The 20,008-nt window shown below is 36.6% G+C and overlaps 1 protein-coding gene across 6 annotated transcripts in view; it reads left to right on the top strand.

The window, feature by feature from the left end:
* Positions 1–20,008, top strand: part of RGS7 (regulator of G protein signaling 7) — a 667,489-nt gene that overhangs the window by 413,805 nt on the left and 233,676 nt on the right. For all 6 annotated transcript variants that reach the window (XM_044002222.1, XM_044002224.1, XM_044002218.1 and 3 more), the window contains exon 4: positions 15,427–15,477. In XM_044002222.1, the coding sequence (XP_043858157.1) occupies positions 15,427–15,477 (51 nt within the window). The remainder of the gene's footprint in view (positions 1–15,426; positions 15,478–20,008) is intronic.

Below are 20,008 nucleotides of genomic sequence, written 5' to 3' on the forward strand. Positions count from 1 at the left end.
ATGGAGTCTGAATGTAGATCAAAACATGCTATTTTCAGTTTATTTGTTATTTTGTTGGTTTTTTCCTTTCATGTGGTTTTTCCCTTTTGTTCTGATTCTGCTTTCACAACATGACTAATGTGTAAATATCTTTAACATGTTTGCACATATATAACCTATATCAGATTTCTTGCTGTCTTGGGGAGGGGGAGGGGAAGAGAGGTAGAAAAATTTGGAACTTAAAATCTTACAAAACTGAATGTTGAAAACTATTGTTAGGGGGCAGCTAGATGGCACAGTGGATAGAGCACCGGCCCTGGAGTCAGGAGTACCTGAGTTCAAATCCGGCCTCAGACACTTGACACTTAACTGGCTGTGTGACCATGGGCAAGTCACTTAACCCTCATTGCCTCACTAAAAAAAAAAACAAAAAAAAAAAACTATTGTTAGGGGGCGGCTAGGTGGCGCAGTGGATAAAGCACGGGCCCTGGATTCAGGAGTACCTGAGTTCAAATCCGGCCTCAGACACTTGACACTTACTAGCTGTGTGACCCTGGGCAAGTCACTTAACCCCCATTGCCCCGCAAAAAACAAAACAAAAAACTATCTTTACATATAATTGGGAAAAACTCAAATGCTATTAAGAAAAAAAGAGTAAATAAATATCTTAAGAGTAGGAATGCAAGGACATTACTGAAATTCTGAAATCACAAGGAACTTTAAAGCAATTGTCCATAGTACATTTGGTATTAGCAATTTATATCTTTATAGTAATATATTAACAATTTTGTCATATTGTACCTCTGTGGAGTATGGTATATTGGAAAGAGCACAGACAGGATTTGTACTCAAAAAACCCAGACTTAGAACCTACCATTTTCTGACCATGTGACATTGGGTAAGTTACAACTCCTTGAGCTTCAATTTCCTCGTCTTTTTTGTTTTTGTTTTTGGGGGCAATGAGGGTTAAGTGACTTGCCCAAGGTCACACAGATAGTAAGTGTCAAGTGTCTGAGGCTGGATTTGAACTCAGGTCCTCCTGAATTCAAGGTCAGTGCTTTATCCACTGCACCACCTAGCTACCCACAATTTCCTCATCTTTAAAATGAATATAATTGTACTACTTGCCTTACAGGTCTATTTAGAGGGAATTGATTTATAGACTTTAAAACACTATATGAGCCAATGAATTTTTAAAAATGTATTAAGTGCTTTACTATGTGGCAGACATAATGCTAAGTACTGGTAATACAAATACAAGCAAATAAGACCATTTCTTTCCTTAAGGAACTTAATGAGGGAACACAACACATATTAGGGAGTGGTATCAAGAGAAGAATGTTTTGGACAGAAAAGTCAGAAGTGATGGTTATTAGAGTCTAGGGATAGTAGTGCTGAGAAGTAGAATTAGAGTATAGGGAAAGGAGTGGCAGCAAGGGGGAATGGAATAAGCATTTATAAAGTGCCTACTATGTGCTGAGCACAGTACTAAGCACTTTTCTTTTTACAACGATTATCTTATTTGGTCTTCATAACAACCTTGTGAAGAACGTGCTGTTATTACCCCCATATTGAAGCACAGTAGACATAAGACCAGGAGAGATGAGGGGAAGCTCTCCAATCAGTGGCTAGGAGTGGGAAGTTGAGTGCTGGTCAGAGGAGTCTGGAAAGCATATACAAATATATATAGCTCATGTAAATGGAAGCTATTTTAACAGCTTCACAGTTTGCCTGAGATTTCTATCCCCGTGACTGAGGGTTGGAAAAACACATACTGTTGAATATCTTCGCCTTGACTTTTAAATCCACATATATTCTAATAAAGAATGTTAATCTATGAATGGTAACTTTTAGTCATCTTATACTAAATATGAACCAAAATTGTTTTGTAGGAAGGTGTTGAGTGAAAAAAAAAATTGGAAACTCCCTCCAGGATAGTTTTATAATGCCTCATCCTTTAGAACATGCTATCTTACCAACATATCAAGAATATGTTGTTTTGAATATCATATATTGAATTGTTACTATGGCACACTACAATTAGTGATTCCTATGTTTTCTTTTTCTTTCATTTGTGTGGCTCGGTAATAATATTAATACAACAAGAAATGGGCTTCTTGCATAAGAAGGCAGAAGTTAAAGGAATGCACCATCCTCATAAATACTGGATCTTCGTTTAGTCCCTCATATAAATAAGGAAAATCAGGTTTGTCACTGCTAGTGACTGGAGATTAGCTTCCATGAAACCTCTTTCAGAGAACCATGCAGTGCTTGGAGAAAACAGAAAGGAGGCTGAGGTAGCCAGGTGATATAGTGGATAGAACAGGAGAGTCAGTCAGGAAACCCTAAGTTCAAATCCTTCCTCAGACACTAGCTAATTGAGTGTGGCCTTGGGCAAGGCCCTTTGCCTCCTCAGCTTCAGTTCTCATCTGTAAAATGAGGATAATAATAGCATTAAAGAGTGGTTGTTAGACTCGATTGTGGGCGATATACATCCTAGCTGTTATTATTATAACTGAAGAGCAGCATAGCTACAAAGGGTTAGGTGATGCCAGCTTTCTCCTTTTCTGTCCATTGTGTTTTTGTTGTTGTTGTTTGTAGTTTCTTGGGTCTCATAAGTGTTCCTCTTGGGACACATTCATTTTTTTCAGCCACTTAGCTAAATAAAATCCTGACATGCTTTGCCCCACTAAAGAGGTATCTCTGATGAGTTTGTGTGACAGGATACCCTTCATTTTAAAATATTTTATTTTCCTTTCTCCTGACGTCTGCTCAATAAGGAAGGCTTAAAAGTGTGATAGGTTAAAGAACCTAAGCAGACTTAAGACCTGTGAAAAGTGACAGGGCTGTAGATATTAACTTAATCTTATGCCTTCTGCATTTTGGCTTTGAACACCCTTGCTCCATCAGCCGATTAGTCATTTATCCCAGAATGAAAGAAAACTTTGGATTTAAAAAAAAATAATAAAGCATTTTGACTATGACTCCATCACTCCAGAACACAGTTCACTCTCTTCTACTTTCAGATGGGTTATCACTTCCTCTCTAAGTATTTAAACTTAGTACTTTCAAGTTACTATGGATGATAATAGTGTTGCCCTCTGATTGTTTTACTTTTTCTTTTTAAAAATATGTTGATATCTTTAAAAAAATCATTGCTTCATTTCCTAACATAGCCCTTTCTCCTCAACTTAAAGAGCCTTCCCTTGAGATAAAGAATTAAAAAGGCGGGGGGAATGATTCAGGAAAATGAAATCACATATCAGTCAAGCTTAACAGTATATTGTGTTTTGGTGGGGCAGGTAGGTGGAGCAGTGGATAAAGCACTGGCCTTGGATTCAGGAGGACCTGAGTTCAAATCCAGCCTCAGACACTTGACACTAGCTGTGTGACCTTGGGCAAGTCACTTAACCTTCATTGCCCCACCAAAAAACCAAAACAAAGCAAAACAGTATATTGTGTTTCACAAGCATAGGACCTCACTTCTGCAAAGGAGATACATTTTCATATATTGTCTTTGGGGTCAAACTTGGTCATTGTCACTATACAGTGCTCATTTTCAATTTTTGCTGTTCTTTTTCCTTTACATCGTTGTATTCCTTGTGCATATTTTCCCCTGATCAGGTTATTTCAGTCTGCATTTTGTTCACATAAGTCTTCTTTTGCCTCCCTGTAGTCTTATTAATCATGTCTTATTGTGCTGTAATATTCCATTACATTGTAAATTTCAAAGTGTTTAGCCATTCCCCAATGGATGTTTGCCCTCATTGTTGACAACAGCTCTAAAATGTTCAAATCTGGCTTTCTAGGAGATGATGACCATAAGCTATTTTTCCCTCAGTTACTGGGTGCACTATACATGAAAGTGTGATGATGGGTAGGGACCAGAAAAAGTACATAATCCCTTATAATACTACGTATTTTATTTTATGCATTTAAAAACATTCTGAGAAGTGTATAGACTGCATTTGTCTGCAAAAAAGGTCTATGAGAAAAAAATAAATTGTTAGTAGTGTTTTGTTGTTGTTCAGTCACATTTGACTCTTCATGACCTCTGGACTGTACTGTCTGTCAGGTTTTCTTGGCAAAGATAGTGGAGTAGTTTGCCATTTCCTTCTTCAGTGGATCAAGGCAAACAGGGTAAGTGACTTGCCCAGGGTCATACAGCTAGTAAGTGTCTAAAACTGAATTTGAAATCACGTCTTCCTGACTCCAGGCCCAGTGCCTGCTTTCATTAGTGGTGGTAGTGGTGGTTAAATTATGTGATATAATAATTGCCCTCCATGACGTGAGATTATTTTGGTTTTATTTGAGGGGCAGGAGGAGAGCTTTATTAAGGATTTTAAAAACTGGAGTTGGGAGGGGGGAGGTGTGAACAGTCTATCCAAAACCAAACAAACAATGTCCCTGAAGTTCTATAGTTTCTTTGCAAGACTCTTGATTGTACATTTTAAAAAATCATTCCAAATATTATATAATGATTTGCAAAGTGGGAAGGGGAAGGGAAACTTCATGCTATTGCTTATATGTAAATAACAGAATCCCAAAGTAATATTCTATATATCTGCCTTAATATATTTTTTAAAATTCCAGAACCATGAAGCAGTTAGGTGGCGCAGTGGATAAAGCACTGGCCCTGGATTCAGAGGACCTGAGTTCAAATCTGTCCTCAGACACTTGACATTTACTAGCTGTGTGACCCTGGGCAAGTCACTTAAACCCCATTGACCCCCCCAAAAAATGAAAGAAAATTCCAGAACCATAACAAGTCTACGACTTTGCCTCCTTGCCCTCAGCACAGATGTAAATAAGGGCTCCTTTGGAGTGTAATGGTTTTGGTACCATTACTTGAGTGAGAGGAGGAGTTTCACCTTTATAATGACTTACAGCTAGTTCAAATAAAAGTACATTTGGTAAACAAAAAAAAAAAGTTTTTTTTAAAAATATGTTTATCTATGGAAAGAAAAATAAAATAAACATAGAAAACGTATATTCCAAAAATATTCTGGAAAAAGTTCAGGAGAAGAACAAGTCTGGATCTCAATAACTTTAAATAATAGTGATAATTTGTGAAGGAAAGTTTAGAATTTCTTCAGGTACAGGATTTTCAAGCTATCAGATTTCTTTTGGGTGGTTATACCCAAATCCCATTTCCTATAAAGTGTCCAATTATTTTATCTTTAGGTTCATTCTCCTAAATGTAAAGTGTAATAGGAGTGGTAACATTGGCCTACATTATTTTAGCAATACATAAAGGAATGTGAAAGCAAAGGAGCATTGAATTAATTAAGATCATATGGTTGATTAGAGTCTTTAAGATACAAACATAAATTACCAAATTAATTCTTTTGGTAAAGGTGTCTTTATTAATCCTGTCTGGGAAAATCTAGCCTTTTATTTAGGTTAATAACCTGACATGATCAAAGATGTGGGCTTTCAGATCTCATAGCATTGGTGTCTTGAATTATAACAGGTTTTGTGATATAGAGGTTATTTGTGGTCTAGTTGAAAGTACAATGGTTTTGGAAGCAGAGAACCTGATCTCTAATTCTGAATCCATTATTTCTTATTTATGGGATATTGAGAAATATACTTTGTGTATGAACCCTAATTCCATTACCTTTAAAATGAAATTGTTGAACTAGACAATGTCCATATTTAAATCTCTGGTTATTATGTGATTTTCTCAAGCATGTATAGAGCTATACTTTTAATTTTCACCATTATACTGTACCTAAAATGGCCTTTTATAGACATATGAAGTACTTTCTGACAGCATCTTAGAATTGGAAAGGAGTTTGCCTGTTCCAAGACCAGTCCAAAACATTAACTGATCTCTTCCACAATACTGAGAAGTCATCCAGCCCTGTTGCTATTGGTGGTAAGGAAGGTGGTCAGCTTTTTAATGATGAGTTTTCACCTTTATAATCACTTCAGGGACTAAGGCTAGAAGTAGATCTAATGAATTAGGGGAAGGGAGGTAGGCACTGGGCTTTCCAAGGCTGTTGAGTTCATAGTCTTGGACTATTTCCACAAGGGGTCTTAGGGGCCATGATGGACAAGGGGGTGGTTTGACTTGCCTGGAACATTCTGCTTCCTGTATTTCCTTTAGAGTGTTTTTCTGCTTCTACTAGGTTCTCTATTTGCCATTTGGGTGGCAGTTGCTTGACATCAGGTGGGGATAGTTCTACTTTTCCCTAGGAGTTATTTCCCCTGATGTTGCCTGTGAGGGCTGATGTGGTCTGTAGGGTGCTACCACTGCTAGGTGTCTTATGCTACCAACATTTACTAGCTTTGTGACTATAAGAAACTCACCTTTCTGAGCTTCAGTTTCCCCATATATAAAAATAGGGATAATAATAGCACCTCCCTCACAAGGTTGTTATGAGGTCAGACCAAATGAAATCATATTTACAAAGTAGTTTGCAAACCTTCATGTGCTATTATTTAACACATTATTTCAAAAATTTGACAGTTTTTATGTGTGGTAAGCTAATATTATAGTGCTTTAAGGTTTACAAAGTACTATCCTACAGTAATTCTTTACGATGGGTTGTACAGCTATTATTGTATCTATTACAATAGACAAGGAATGTGGAGTTAGGAGATATTAAGTGTTGCCTATGGCCACATAGGTAATATTCATCCAAGCCAGGATTCCGGTAGAGGTTCCTCTTCCAGCCTTATAAACTGTAATCTGTCTTTGCCATAGTAGACTGTCTCCATGAGTTGCTGTTTTCTTAACAATTCATGAACTGCTGACCCATCCTCTAGTTATGAGGCTTTCTGCATGTAGGTTATCTGATCTTTAGGTGACAGACACAGTCTTTTGGCAGATCTCAACTCTAAACCTTCCTGAAATGTTAGGGCCTGTCAGTTTCTGTTCCATTGGCATTGCCTTTCCAAAGCCACAGTTACCTCTATGTCATAATGAGGTTTTAGAAGAAGGCTTAAGTGGAGAACAAACCACAAGCTCATTGTTAGGTCTAAGTATCTGTAGTGAGTTGCCTGATATAACTTTTCACCTACTTTTGATTGTATCAGATTATGTCATAGAATAAGAAAACAGACAAATATTGTCTTCAAAAAGAGGCTTGTTGAAACACAAAGATCAGCTTCAATGTTTTAGCTTAGAAAATGTTAGAAAAATAAACCTGATTCAGAAATTACTTATTTATAAAGCTCTTTCATGAAGATGGGAAAATGTTTGAACTCTTACTGTGTAGGAAAATGAAGCTTAGACTGCCACTGAAATTGAATATTGTATAGCAATGAATGAAGATTTGTGACTTGATAACAGGTTTCTCCTTCCAGAAGCATGACTTGGTAAGAACTATATAATTTAGAGGGCTTGCATTCCAGGAAAGCACTATTTATTATATAATCATTTGAGCACGTGCACGTGTTAAAAAGGGATTGGATGGTACACATAATTATTATTAGACCTGGAAAATGGATATGTTAAGTTTTGCAAGGGTGGTAAAATAGAAGTGACTTATGTGCAAGTTACCTAAAAGAATAGATACCAAGAAATGTGTGGTACCTTCATTTTGCTCTCTGCTGATTTCATTCATCCAGATAGGAAAGATTTTAGATAAAGCAAAAAAAAAAATGTTTGCTATATGAATGCCTCCACAATTTCATTGTTTTTTTTTTTTGGTGGGTCAATGAGAGTTAAATGACTTGCCCAGGGTCACACAGCTAGTGTCAAGTGTTTGAGACCGGATTTGAACTCAAGTCCCCCTGAATCCAGGGCTGGTGCTTTATCCACTGTGCCACCTAACTGCCCCCTTTAAAATAATCATTTACAAAGTTTCTTTTGTGGGAAAGGTCACAGCCAAAGTCACCTTTAGCGACCTACAACTGCTTTTGTTTTTCTTTTCAGGGTAATAAGGGTTAAATGACTTGCCCAGGGTCACATAGCTAGTAAGTGTCAAGTGTCTGAGGCTGGATTTGAACTCAGGTCCTCCTGAATCCAGGGCCGGTGCTTTATCCACTGTACCACCTAGCTGCCCCCACAATTTCATTTTTTAAAAACTACTAAAACATAATTTGGATGACTACGCTGATTATTTCACTGAGAGCCTCTAGTCCAAGTGGATTAAAAGCACTAACATTTTGTGTGATATTTTTAAAGGAGGTAATAGTTTGATGAGGCTTCAATGACAGCCCTGAAGTTACAACTAGCTTATACTGTAGAAGCAGTAGAAGATACCAAGGGATGTGGTATTCAAAGTATGCTTGATTTTGTAGATTTTTTTCTGGCTATAGGTGTAGTAAATGTAATATTCATATGTTTAAATATTTAACATTTCATCTCAGAAGTCCAATATAAAATTCAATGATAACTTAGTGGAATTGCCTGTGAGGGGGCCTTTTCATTTGTAAATGAAAATCTTATTATCTACATCACAAAATATATTTCTCAAGTATCTACTTTTATGACCTTGGGATGGTAGAATCCTCTTCGTGTATAGGAATAAATGACATCATATCTCATAAAAGGAATACCAGCTATTGCCTTTGTCCAGTTAGAAAGAATGAAAAGGGTATATCAAAAGTCTTAGTGGAGTTTTAAGCCTTATTATATTAAAAGTCCACCAAGTCTTCTGAGATAACTAATATTGATGCCAAAGAGTGAGTAGACAAAGGCAGCATGTTGAGTATATAAAAAAAAAAAAAGCCAGACTTGAGTCAGGCTGACATTGGTTGAGTCTTACCTTGGACACATTGTGACTATGGACAAATCACTTTACTTCTCAAGAGTCCTAGGTTTCTGTCTAAGGTTATAGGTGAGTTGTTGGATCAATGTTGGTGGTTAGAGTTCCCCACATCAATGAAAGTACAGGTCTCAACCAAAGTAATAATTATAATATAAACATACACATAGTGGGGGTGCACACTTATAGAAATAAAAAGGAAATAACTAGATACATTACATAACACTTGGCTGTATATACAAGTGGATGCATAGTTGTATTAAATGTTTATATTGATCTCTGGGGTAAGGTGAAGGCATGGAACATTTCATATAGTCTGCTCAATTTTCTTTTATTATCTAATCACCTGGCATTGCACTGTTTGTTCTTATGTTTTGCAATTGCTTAAGCCCTTGAATAAACCATTATGAGTTTTGAAGAGACACAAGTAGAATCACAGATGCACTCCCTGGCTCCCTTTTACCAGACCCATTAGATAAATGTATCCTGTGATTTGCATTCCTTATATACCAAAAAGTGAATTGAGTTAAAATTACCCTTCTACCATGGATTAAGTAACTATTCCAAAATAACCAGAGGACAGGCTCATCATTATTCTATATTCTTTATATAGTAATGTGTTTTCCCAGATTTGGGGAGAACGAGGGATATCTTTGTCTGTACTCATCGTCCTTCTTTGCACTCAAAGATGGCACTACTGACCATTGCTGCAGATGGTTTCTTCCAACAATACACTCGAAATCCTATCTTTTTTACTGGTAATTTGTCACTATTTATAGAGTCTAGCATTGTTCGAGACTGTTCTGCAAAGTCTATTGCCACAGAAAGCTACAACAATCATTTAAATCCAACTAGTCATGTACTCCACTGTTTATCCAGACATCCCTCTCAGGTTTACTTTCTGTTAGATGCAGTTTATTTAGGGGAAAAAAAAGTCATCTTAACTATGATTATGGCCTCCTGGTTGATTATTTGCTGTGGTTTTCCCCCAGGAGTCCACAGATGTAGCATATTGTTAGAAGGTGCTCTACTATATTTCTTTTTCCCATTTAAGTATCTGTATTGTGTTGTTAAGACTCAAATTCATATTTTCTGAGGTTTTTTGTTGTTGTTGCTGTTTAGTCATTTTAGTCACATCCAACTCTTCGTGACCTCATTTGGGATTTTTTTTTTTTTTAGCAAGATACTGGGGTGGTTTGTCATTTCTTTCTCAAACACATTTTATAGAGGAGGAAACTGAGGCAAACAGGTTTAAGTGACATGCCATGGGTCATTCCGCTAGTTAGTGTCTGAGGCTGGATTTGAACTCAGGTATTTCCTGACTCCAGTCCTGGTACTCTATGTATTATACCATCTACATGCCCCATTTTTGAGTTCTGAATACCAAACTGGTAAGATATGTAGATATATCGCTTTAAGAATTCCAGACTTGCAGATACAGAGAAATAAGTAAATGTTGGGAAATGGTAATATTCATTTTATAGGAGCCATCTCCATTTTAGAAAAACATACAACATAGTATTCATGTAAATGAGATCCATAACTCATTTAGAATATGGTTCAGTTTACAGAAGCTCCAATTTGAAACAATTTTTCATGCTGACAACTCTTGCATAAAGCAAGATATAGTTATATTTATAATAAGACAAAGGAATACATTTATTTTAATGTATAATAGAGGGGTTTCCTTTCTTTGAAGGCCAATTTTAGTCAACAATGTGATGTGGTTGTCAAAAAATAAGGAGAATTTAAGGTTGCTTTAGAGTGACCAGAACACAGAAGATAATGAGCCCTCTGGATTCTCCCCTAGTAGGATCCCATCTGGAGCATTTTGTTCAGTTTTGTTGTTGACAGGCTGGATGGTGAGAGAAATCTCACCATAGACTATGAGGATACATGGAATCTTGGCATATCAACCTGCCAAGATTCCATATATCCTAATAAAATGTTTTATAGTTTTGAGTATTTGTATAGGAAGATTTGGGGCAGAATTCTAGTTTTTAAAAAAAACAAAACAAATAACAACTCGCTCGGCATATAGTAGATGATGACCTGGCCACCCTCCACTCAACTACCGACGTGATCTTCCTAAGGTACATATCTGACCATGTCATCCCCTCAGCAAATTCTAGTGACTTCTTATTACCTTTAGGAGCAAATATAAAATCCTCTCATTTTTAAAGCCATTCGTAACTTGGTTCAATCCTACCTCTTTCCTCTTTTTTTTTTTTTTTTTTGCAGGGCAATGAGGATTAGTGCCTTGCCCAGGGTCACACAGCTAGTAAGTATAAAGTGTCTGAGCCCCAGATTTGAACTCAGGTCCTCCTGAATCCAGGGCTGGTGCTTTATCTAAAGCATCACCTAGCTGACCCCCTACCTCTTTACTCTTGTCTATCTATATACTCTATACTCCATGGACACGGGCCTTCTTGCTATTCCATGCACAAGACATTCCATCTCATCATGTCTTGTCTTTTTTCACTGACTGTCCCCAATTCCTGGAAAGCTTTTCCTTCTCACTTCCACTTAGTGGCTTCCCTGTCTTCCATCAACCATATTTTGAAGCATTTTAAATGTCAGGTTGAGAAGTTTCTGTTTCATCCCAGAGATAATAGATAGCAATTGAAGAATTTGAGAAGGCGTCATGGTCAGACTTGTAGTATAGGAAAATTGTTTTGGAAGTTGGTTGCTTTACCCACTGTGCCACCTAGCTGCCCTCCTTCCATCAGCTAAAATTCCTTCTAATCTTGGCTACATTTGTTTTATGTGTACAAAGCCTTTTGATTGATCATAATCAAAATGATCCATTTTATATCTCACACTGTTCCACCTTCTACAGGAAGCCTGATTGGAAATAATAACTGAAGAAAAGGGAAAATTAAAGGTGACTCAGAGGTCATGAACCTGGGTGACTTGAATTAATAATGTGTGCCTTGAAGGGGCAGCTAGGTGACACAGTGGATAAAGCACTGGCCCTGGATTCAGGAGAACCTGAGTTCAAATCCGACCTCAGACACTTGACACTAGCTGTGGGACCCTGGGCAGGTCACTTAGCCCTCATTGCCCTGCAAAAAAAAAAAAGAAATCTTAAATAAAAAAAAATAATGTGTGCCTTGAAAAGAAATGGGAAATTTTGAGAAAAGATAATATTTAGGACAGAAGGTAATGAGTTTTACTTTTTATCTGTTGTATTTGAGATCCCATGGGATATCCATTTGGGGATATTCAATAGGCAGCTAGTGAAGTGGAACTGAAATTTAAGAGAGAGACCTGGGCTTGATAAATATATACAGGCATCATCTGTAGAGAGATAATTGAAGCCATAGGAGCTTATGAGATCACCTAGAGAGATAAGAAATGGACCACTGACATGGCCTTGGGAGTGGAAGAGACATACAATTAATGCATGGTATATAGATTTGAAGGAGATTGAGACAAAGAGGACAGATGGAAGAACCAAGAGAGAGCAACACTATGCAAACCTAATGAAGGGGGATCATCTAGGAGAATAGAGTGCTGTGCTGTGAGAAAGATTTCAAGAAGAATAAAGACTGAGCAAACATCATCAGAGCTAGCAAATACAATATAGTAACCTTGGAGACCATATTATTAATGAAGGAAGATCACTTCCATTGTAAGACTGTACATTGTTGAACTATTGTAATCCACAAACACTCATACACACACATACACACACACACATGCACACACAAAAATGCATACACATACCACTCTGGATCATTTTGCACTGAATCCCTATTGATATATCCATGCTTTCCTCATCTTCTATTGTTCTTCCTATTGAAGGTGCAAAATAGGTGAAGTGCTAGGATACCTTTGATAATGAAAGAATAATGTATAGTGAGACAATTAAACACATAGGATTTTCCTTTGAAACAACCTGAAATATATTGACGTTATCAAAGAATAACCAGAAATCTATTTCTGATGCCAAATTCTATAGAAGGGCATGTAATTTTAAACTGTCTCTTTTAAAACTAATTTGAGCATGAACAAATGTCAGAAATAACTAAAAGCATAGTATGAGAGGAAAAGTTTCTGTCCTCCATATTTAAAAAATCTTTTGAAAATTTTACTTTTGGTGTTTATTGATGTAAAAAAAACCCCTAAAACCCCCTCCTCAACTCCCTAGAGGCCATTTGTTAGCATGTTTCACAACTTGAAATATTTATAGTCCTGGCACCAGTATTTGGATCCTTCCATCTGCATGGAGAGTTTCCATGGCTGCCTACAAACAGTCCCTAAAGGATCCCTTAACCTAAAATGTGTCTTTTTTTAGGTGGGGAAGAGGTTGGGATTGAACATTTAGGCACGTGGGAGCCTACATAGGTCAGGCATGACTACCCATTTGTTTGAAAAGCAGAGCTCCAAATATTTGAAATATGTTTTTTAAAAGGCAACATCATGCCTCAGGAAGTACAGATGCCTGTACACGGTAATTGAAGGCATACGGCTGAACACACTTTATAATCATTGTGCTTTTGTGTGTGATTTCACTCCCTTCCTACAGAGCTGGAGTTTTGAAGTCTCACGGCTGGTTACATTAAAACTTCCTTCAGGGTCTGGATAAATCCATCTTCTCAATTGCATTTGAATCAGAGACAGCTTTAAAGGGAGCAGTCTTGTAAAGACAAAATGGGCTGATCAACCACATGGAAAGCTTTATTAAAAGCTCCTCAAGATTAAACTCAATATGGGATATTAAATTTTTCATAGTATTTAGAAAAAAGATTGCCAAATTTGAAAAAATGTACTTTCCTTTGAAATTAAGACAGCTATATTCCATCTAATGGCAATAATAACATCATCAAAAATACAACCTTAGGTAAAAGAATGGTACAGGCAACAGTTACTTCCATTGCAGTAGAGTTAGAAATAGAAGATATTTTCATGAGCAGAAAAATTTAATTCAATAAAAACTAAAGTGGGCCACCACAGAGACAGAGGATCAATCACAGAGTCAGGCAGAATTGTGGGAATCTATTCAGAGATGGTGCTACCAAGCCAACAGAGAAACCATTTACTTGGTGAAAGGGTGCAAGTTGGGGAGAGAGTACACCTAGATTCAGAATAAGAACAAAGGGGTCCAGAGGAAAGGGGGAAAGGGGAAACAAAGAGTGATTAAGTGCCTCCTATGTTCTGTGTGCTGTGCTGAGTTTCACAAATATCTCACTTCTTCCTCACAACAAGCCTGTGAGGTAGATGCTATTATTTTCTCTATTTTATAATTGGGGAAACTGAAGTTAAGTGATTTTCCCAGGTTCACATAATTAGTAAATGTATGAGGTCAAATTTGACCTCTTTCTGACTCCAAACCTGTACCTCCTAGATGCCCCAGAAAAACCGTGGAATTGAGATAGGAAAAGGAATAAACTCTTTCCTTCCCAAGAATCCCTTTACCTAATTCATGATCTTATTTGGAATGAAAATTCTCAGATGAGGGCAGCCATTTTTTTCTGAAGCAGGGAGAAGAAAGGAGGGGAAAAAGGGAAGGGAAAGGATAAAAAGAGAAAGGAAAGAAAGATAACTAATCTTCCAAGAGGAACAGAACCCTAGTACAAGGGGATAAAAGAAAAACATAACTGATTAGAGCTTGAAACTAAGAATTCAGGCATCAAATCCTTGATTCCCCTTGTTCAAGAGACTTGAGGAGTAGAACATCTAAAGGAAGAGTGATTTAACCTAATAGAATCATGGGCTATAGCATTAGAATGGAACACAAAGACATCAAGACCAACATCTTTTTATAGATTAGGAAAATGAGGAATGGAAAGAATGTGACTTCCACAAAGTAAAACAGCAGAAACCTCTTGACTCTAACTGCAGTATTCTTTGTACTTCGCCACACTCACTTTGAATTTGAAATTGGATAAAAGTTTAAAAAAAAATCCTCTCAAGGTTTCTAAATTTCCTTTTCTGATTCCTTTTTATGTTGCAGAAGTAGCTAAGGGCAGCAATTAGATATTTCATTTTTTTAATGTTAGGGACACAGCCCTTGTAAAATTGCTCTCTACTGTTCTTAATGAGGCTCTGTGATATTTAACAAACCAAGTGAAGAACAAAAACCTTTAATGGGGACAATCTCTAGGGGCAAGCCAAAGGGTTGGAACTCAACTTTAGGGTTGTATTTAGTGGGATATTACTGTAGCAGTATTTTCACCAAAGTACCAGGAATTATTTTATGAACACTGCTATTTTAATCATTTTGGATGTCTCTGAAGTATATTACTGGTGACTTTTACAGTTTTCCTGTTGTGCAGAAGAGTAAATAAGGTCAAAAATGTGACTAAGATCACAGACCAAGACTCTGGCAGAAATTATAATAGAATCTAGTTCTGGAACTGAATTCTATTCCCAAGATCACAGTAACACTTAATAGTCATAGTTTTGCAATTATCATCTATTTTCTCTCATTTAAAAATGAATTATTCCGAAAACTAGCACATTCCCTAGCACAAAATAGTTACTTAATAAATGCTTGTTGGACTGATTTAGAATAGAAAACTGAATTTAAGCTAAATTTATCATAATTGTCCCCAAATCATTCTACTTTCTCTTTTTGTAGTTCTATAAATGGCACAACCATTGATTTGTTTTTATAAAAAGCCAAACCAAAACAAAAACAAGTCACTAGCTAACGAATTGTTTGAAAGTTTGAGTCCTTGAAGAAGCACAAATGTTCATATTTGTTTACATTTTATTATAGGGTCAGACATTGTGCAATGGTTAACGAAGAACTTAACTATAGAAGATCCAGGTAAGTGAATATTTTTTTCTCTTTATGGAAATTGCTTTACTTTGAGGTTTCTCTTTTTTAAGTTGTATTCTTTTAGGGTTATTCTTACCAAAAAATTCTTCTGGAATAATAACTAAGCCTGAGCTAAGGGCATTTGCAAATAAATATTAAAATACTTTTGACATCTTATATAGAGTATGCAATGTTTTTATTTCTCCTAACTTTGCCATACATTTCAGCATGATAGCATTTAAAAATCTAATCTATGATAAATTGCCTGGCTACTGCTAGTGATATATGTGTCTTACACACTCATGTTACACAACAGTGTTCTTAATTCTAGTGCCTTCCCTCTAATGATTATCACCAATTGAGCTGGTTTATAGCTCATTTGCATGTAGTTATTTGCATGTTGTCTTTCCCATCAGACTGTGAGCTCCTTCAGAGCAAGGATTATCTTTTATTTTCCTTTGTGTCCCCTGAGTTCAGCACAGTGCCTGGCATACAGTAGACACTTAATTCATGCTTATTGACTGATTACCTAATTAAAGGCAAAATGATAAGACTAGTTTCGCTAAGCCATACGTAGTTGTACTGCTTTGTGGACACAGGCCACATATATACATGTGTTCTTGAGCTTCCTCTATAACAAATTCAATCACAATGAAACTTCTTGCATATACAAAATGTCCCTAAGATTCAACACAGAACCAACTTATTTCAAGCAAATGTTTGGTAAAATGGAATTAAGTACAACAAAAAATAGGAACAACCTTATGAAATCTAACTTATTCAAATCTGGCAACTAAATTGATATTAGTTATAAATAGAAGTTTGACTCTTTAGATATGTCAATGAATTAATTGTGCCAGTACCCATTGATACAACACTTGAAAATAGCTGTAATTATATAGATATTTTATTCTATCCTTCACAAAACTACATTACACAGAAACCTATCTAGCCTCTCTCTAACAAGTACTAGGAAATAAAGTTGTGAAGTTACTTAAATAAATTCATCATTTTCTTCATGAATAAGATTCAGGAAGTTGTTGATAAAAAAAGTAGATATGAATGGGCTATCAACTGAGAAGAAATACTATTATCAAATGGGCCAGTTTTTCTACAACTTTCTTGGTGGAAGGAGTAGGAAGCCAGGGAATTTCTCCATTTTTATCAAATGAAGGAAATGGGGCATTTGCCTACAGGGTGTTAGAAAAGCATTAGATCAATGTTCTCTATGGCAAATTGACCACATTGACTTTCGCTTATGGGCTGAATTTTCTGCACTGACCCTCAATTTATCATTCCCAGCTAGATGCTATTCATTGTGAAACATTTTGTTGGTCTCTTTGTGTGAGAACATATAGACTTGGAGTGATTTTCAACCTTAAACATCTTGACATGTTTATGCTGCATCTGTTCAATTGGAGTGAGGTGGGGGGGGGGATGTACAGGGAGGAGAGTCAAGAGAAAAGTACAGTAAAGCTCTCATTGAAATGCATAAATCTTTTCTCTTAGGAGCAATTTGTTAATCATTCTGACTTATATCCCTTTTGTTCAGATGACCTAAGTGCCCAGATTGAGAATTGTTTATCCCTCAGGCTTCTTTAAACATGTATTATTTCCAGATAAGCATTTGAATCCATAGGTCAGCACTGAACAAAGAGGAGTTTTGCATAGACTTTTAACTTGATACATTCAAAGGTTTTTAGAAGCTATTAATGTCTATCTCTAGATAAATGCCAAAATGTAGGCTCATAATTGATGCCCAGAAAATCCTTTTGAGTGAGCAGTGTATGTGCATTCCAATTTTTTTAAAAAAAGATTTTTGGTAAGTGGAAAAATGTAGTAGGGTTTGCTTGATCTAGGAGAAGGTGACTTTGAATTTTGAAATATACACATTGCTATAAACATGCAAAAAACTTGGTGTAGGTTCAGAAGTCCTTGAATTTTCTGTTTTTCCATTCCAAATATATCCAAATCTAAAGGCCCTTTGGAAATAAATTGCATAGCAATGCAGAAAATCCATCCACTTTCTATTGCTGGCAGGATTGTCTCACAAACGGTTTATCATTAAAATGAAAAGTTTCTCCAACTCATTCCAGGGATAACTTTTGACCTCCTGCAGTCTGGCCCCCTGTAGATGCTAGGGAAGGAGAGATAAGTAAGGAAAAGACATTCACTTTCCTGGAGTGCTAAATATGTCCTGAAAGGCTTTCTGTAACTGTGATTATTAACCATGCCTAATTGGACTGAGCTGAACAGGAAAACAGAAATGAAAGTAGTCAAGAGAGTTGTCCTTGATCTGTTCCCACTGCTTCTATTTCTGATTGGTACAAAATCATATTTCTCATCTTTCCTAAAATCTGCTACTTCTTATGGAAGATTGCTATCTTTTACTAGGTAAATTCTCTGATTTCTTAGGGATCACCTCAACAGTGATCATGTCTTTGACATCAAAATGTACAAATTTGTTGCACAACTGCAAAATACTTTTTAAATATATACCTTGCTTCTATTTCTACAGTTTGTGCTGGTTAGATGAGGATTAATAAAGCATGAAGGAAAAGGGGAAAGAGAAAAAGGGAAAAGGTGAGGGAGGGAGGACAGAGGGAAAAGAGATGGAGAAATAGAGACAGTAAAAATAGAAAGACAGAAAGACAGAGAGGAGATAAAAGAATAAGAAGAGAAAAAAAGATACAGCAATGAAGATGAGAATACAAGAAGGATGTAGGGAAATTCGTAATAGAAGAAAGCTATAAAGGCAACAGTACCCTGAGAGTAGCAGAAGTTCAGTGTTCCAGGCCTTTGGTCAACTATCACCTGTGCAGAGATCTAGATTCTGCCCTCCCTGCTCCACCAGGGAGCACCCCTGAGACCTTAGTTAAAGAATTAATTTCTTTGCTTCAGGATTCTCACTCTCAGTGAAGTAGGAGCATCATTTCCTCTCCCCCTCCTTCCTTTGGCCTTCAGAGGATTAATGAGTGAATGCTTGGTATGGTGGAATGTCTCAAAGGGAATTATATTTATTAGCCAATGATTTATTAAGTACCCACATGGTACACAGTCTCTGTACTTGATTCTGAGAGTTAGAGATAGCCTTGCTTTTACGGAACTTAAAATTTGGTAATAGGGCAGTTAAAGAGGCAGGCATTTGTGTACCCATTACAATCTGATGATGCTTTTAGCACCATTTGCTGTCCTCTTCCCTCTCTACACTCCCCATAAGACTGATTTTCCTGTGTCCCTTGCTTATATTTATGCAGTAGCCCAACAGGATGATTGGGAAAAGATTAAAAGCAGAGTAGACTTTAGCAAAATTGTTTGGAAGAGGAGAATGGAAGAGATAAGTCTTACTCAGAGGGCTCAGAAGGTAGTATGGCTTGGGAGATGCATCATTGTGATTGTGTACTCTCTTTGTTGTCTTATGCAAACCCCATAGGTGTTCCTGGAAAATGCAATATTCATTCATTCATAAAACATTCATTAAGTAAATACTATTGCCAGATACTATTCTAGGTTCTGGAATTCAAAGTACAAAACAACGACAATGACAACAACCGCAGCAGCAACAGCAACAACAACTTTTCCTGTTCTCAAGGAACTTACATTGGATTGGAATTGTTGCAAGAATGCACCTAAATAGGGGGCAGCTAGGTGGCGCAGTAGATAAAGCACTGGCCCTGGATTCAGGATTCCCTGAGTTCAAATCCGGCCTCAGACACTTGACACTTAACTGGCTGTGTGACCATGGGCAAGTCACTTAACCCTCATTGCCCTGCCCCCCCCCAAAAAAAAAACAACAAAAAAGAATGCACCTAAATAAAGGACAGAATAGGGTTTGGTAGAAAGGAGTAAGGAGGCTGTCCTTTGTCACAGGTTAATGGTTAGGAGACATAGGTTCTAGGAGATTATGTATCTACTACAAAAATTCAGGATAAAAGATTTAGAGCTACATAAAGGAAAAGGATCTCCAAATCCAGGGGAAAAAAAAGAACTGTGGAGTATGGATGCTGATTGAACCATACTATTTCTTTTGTTTTTGGTGCTGCTGTTTTTCTTTTTTGAGGTTTTTCCTTTTTGCTCTGATTCTTCTCTTATATCATGACTAATGCAGAAATATGTTTGATGTTATTATATATATATATATATATATATACACAAAACCTATGTCAGATTACCAGCTGTCTAAGGGAGGGGTGGAGGGGAGGGAAGGGAGGGAGAGAGAAAAATTTGAAATTGGATATTTTATGGAAACAAATGTTGAAAACTATCTCTACAAGTAACTGGAAAATAATAAAATACTTTTATTCAAAAAGAAACAAAACAAAAGATTTATAGCTAAAAGATTACCTAGTCTACCTTTCACATTTGACAGATGAGAAAACAATATCAGAGGATTTAAGTGACTTAATAAAGTCACATAAGAAGTGAATAGCTGATCCTTGTTTCTCTTATTTGTAAAATGGACACAAGACTCATTAACAGATTTCATTTCCCAACATTTCCTACAAAAGTTTTTTTTTTAGCCTTCTGAGATGAATTCTCA

Source organism: Dromiciops gliroides, chromosome 4 (genome assembly GCF_019393635.1).
Source record: "Dromiciops gliroides isolate mDroGli1 chromosome 4, mDroGli1.pri, whole genome shotgun sequence".
NCBI classification, from domain to species: Eukaryota; Metazoa; Chordata; class Mammalia; order Microbiotheria; family Microbiotheriidae; genus Dromiciops; species Dromiciops gliroides.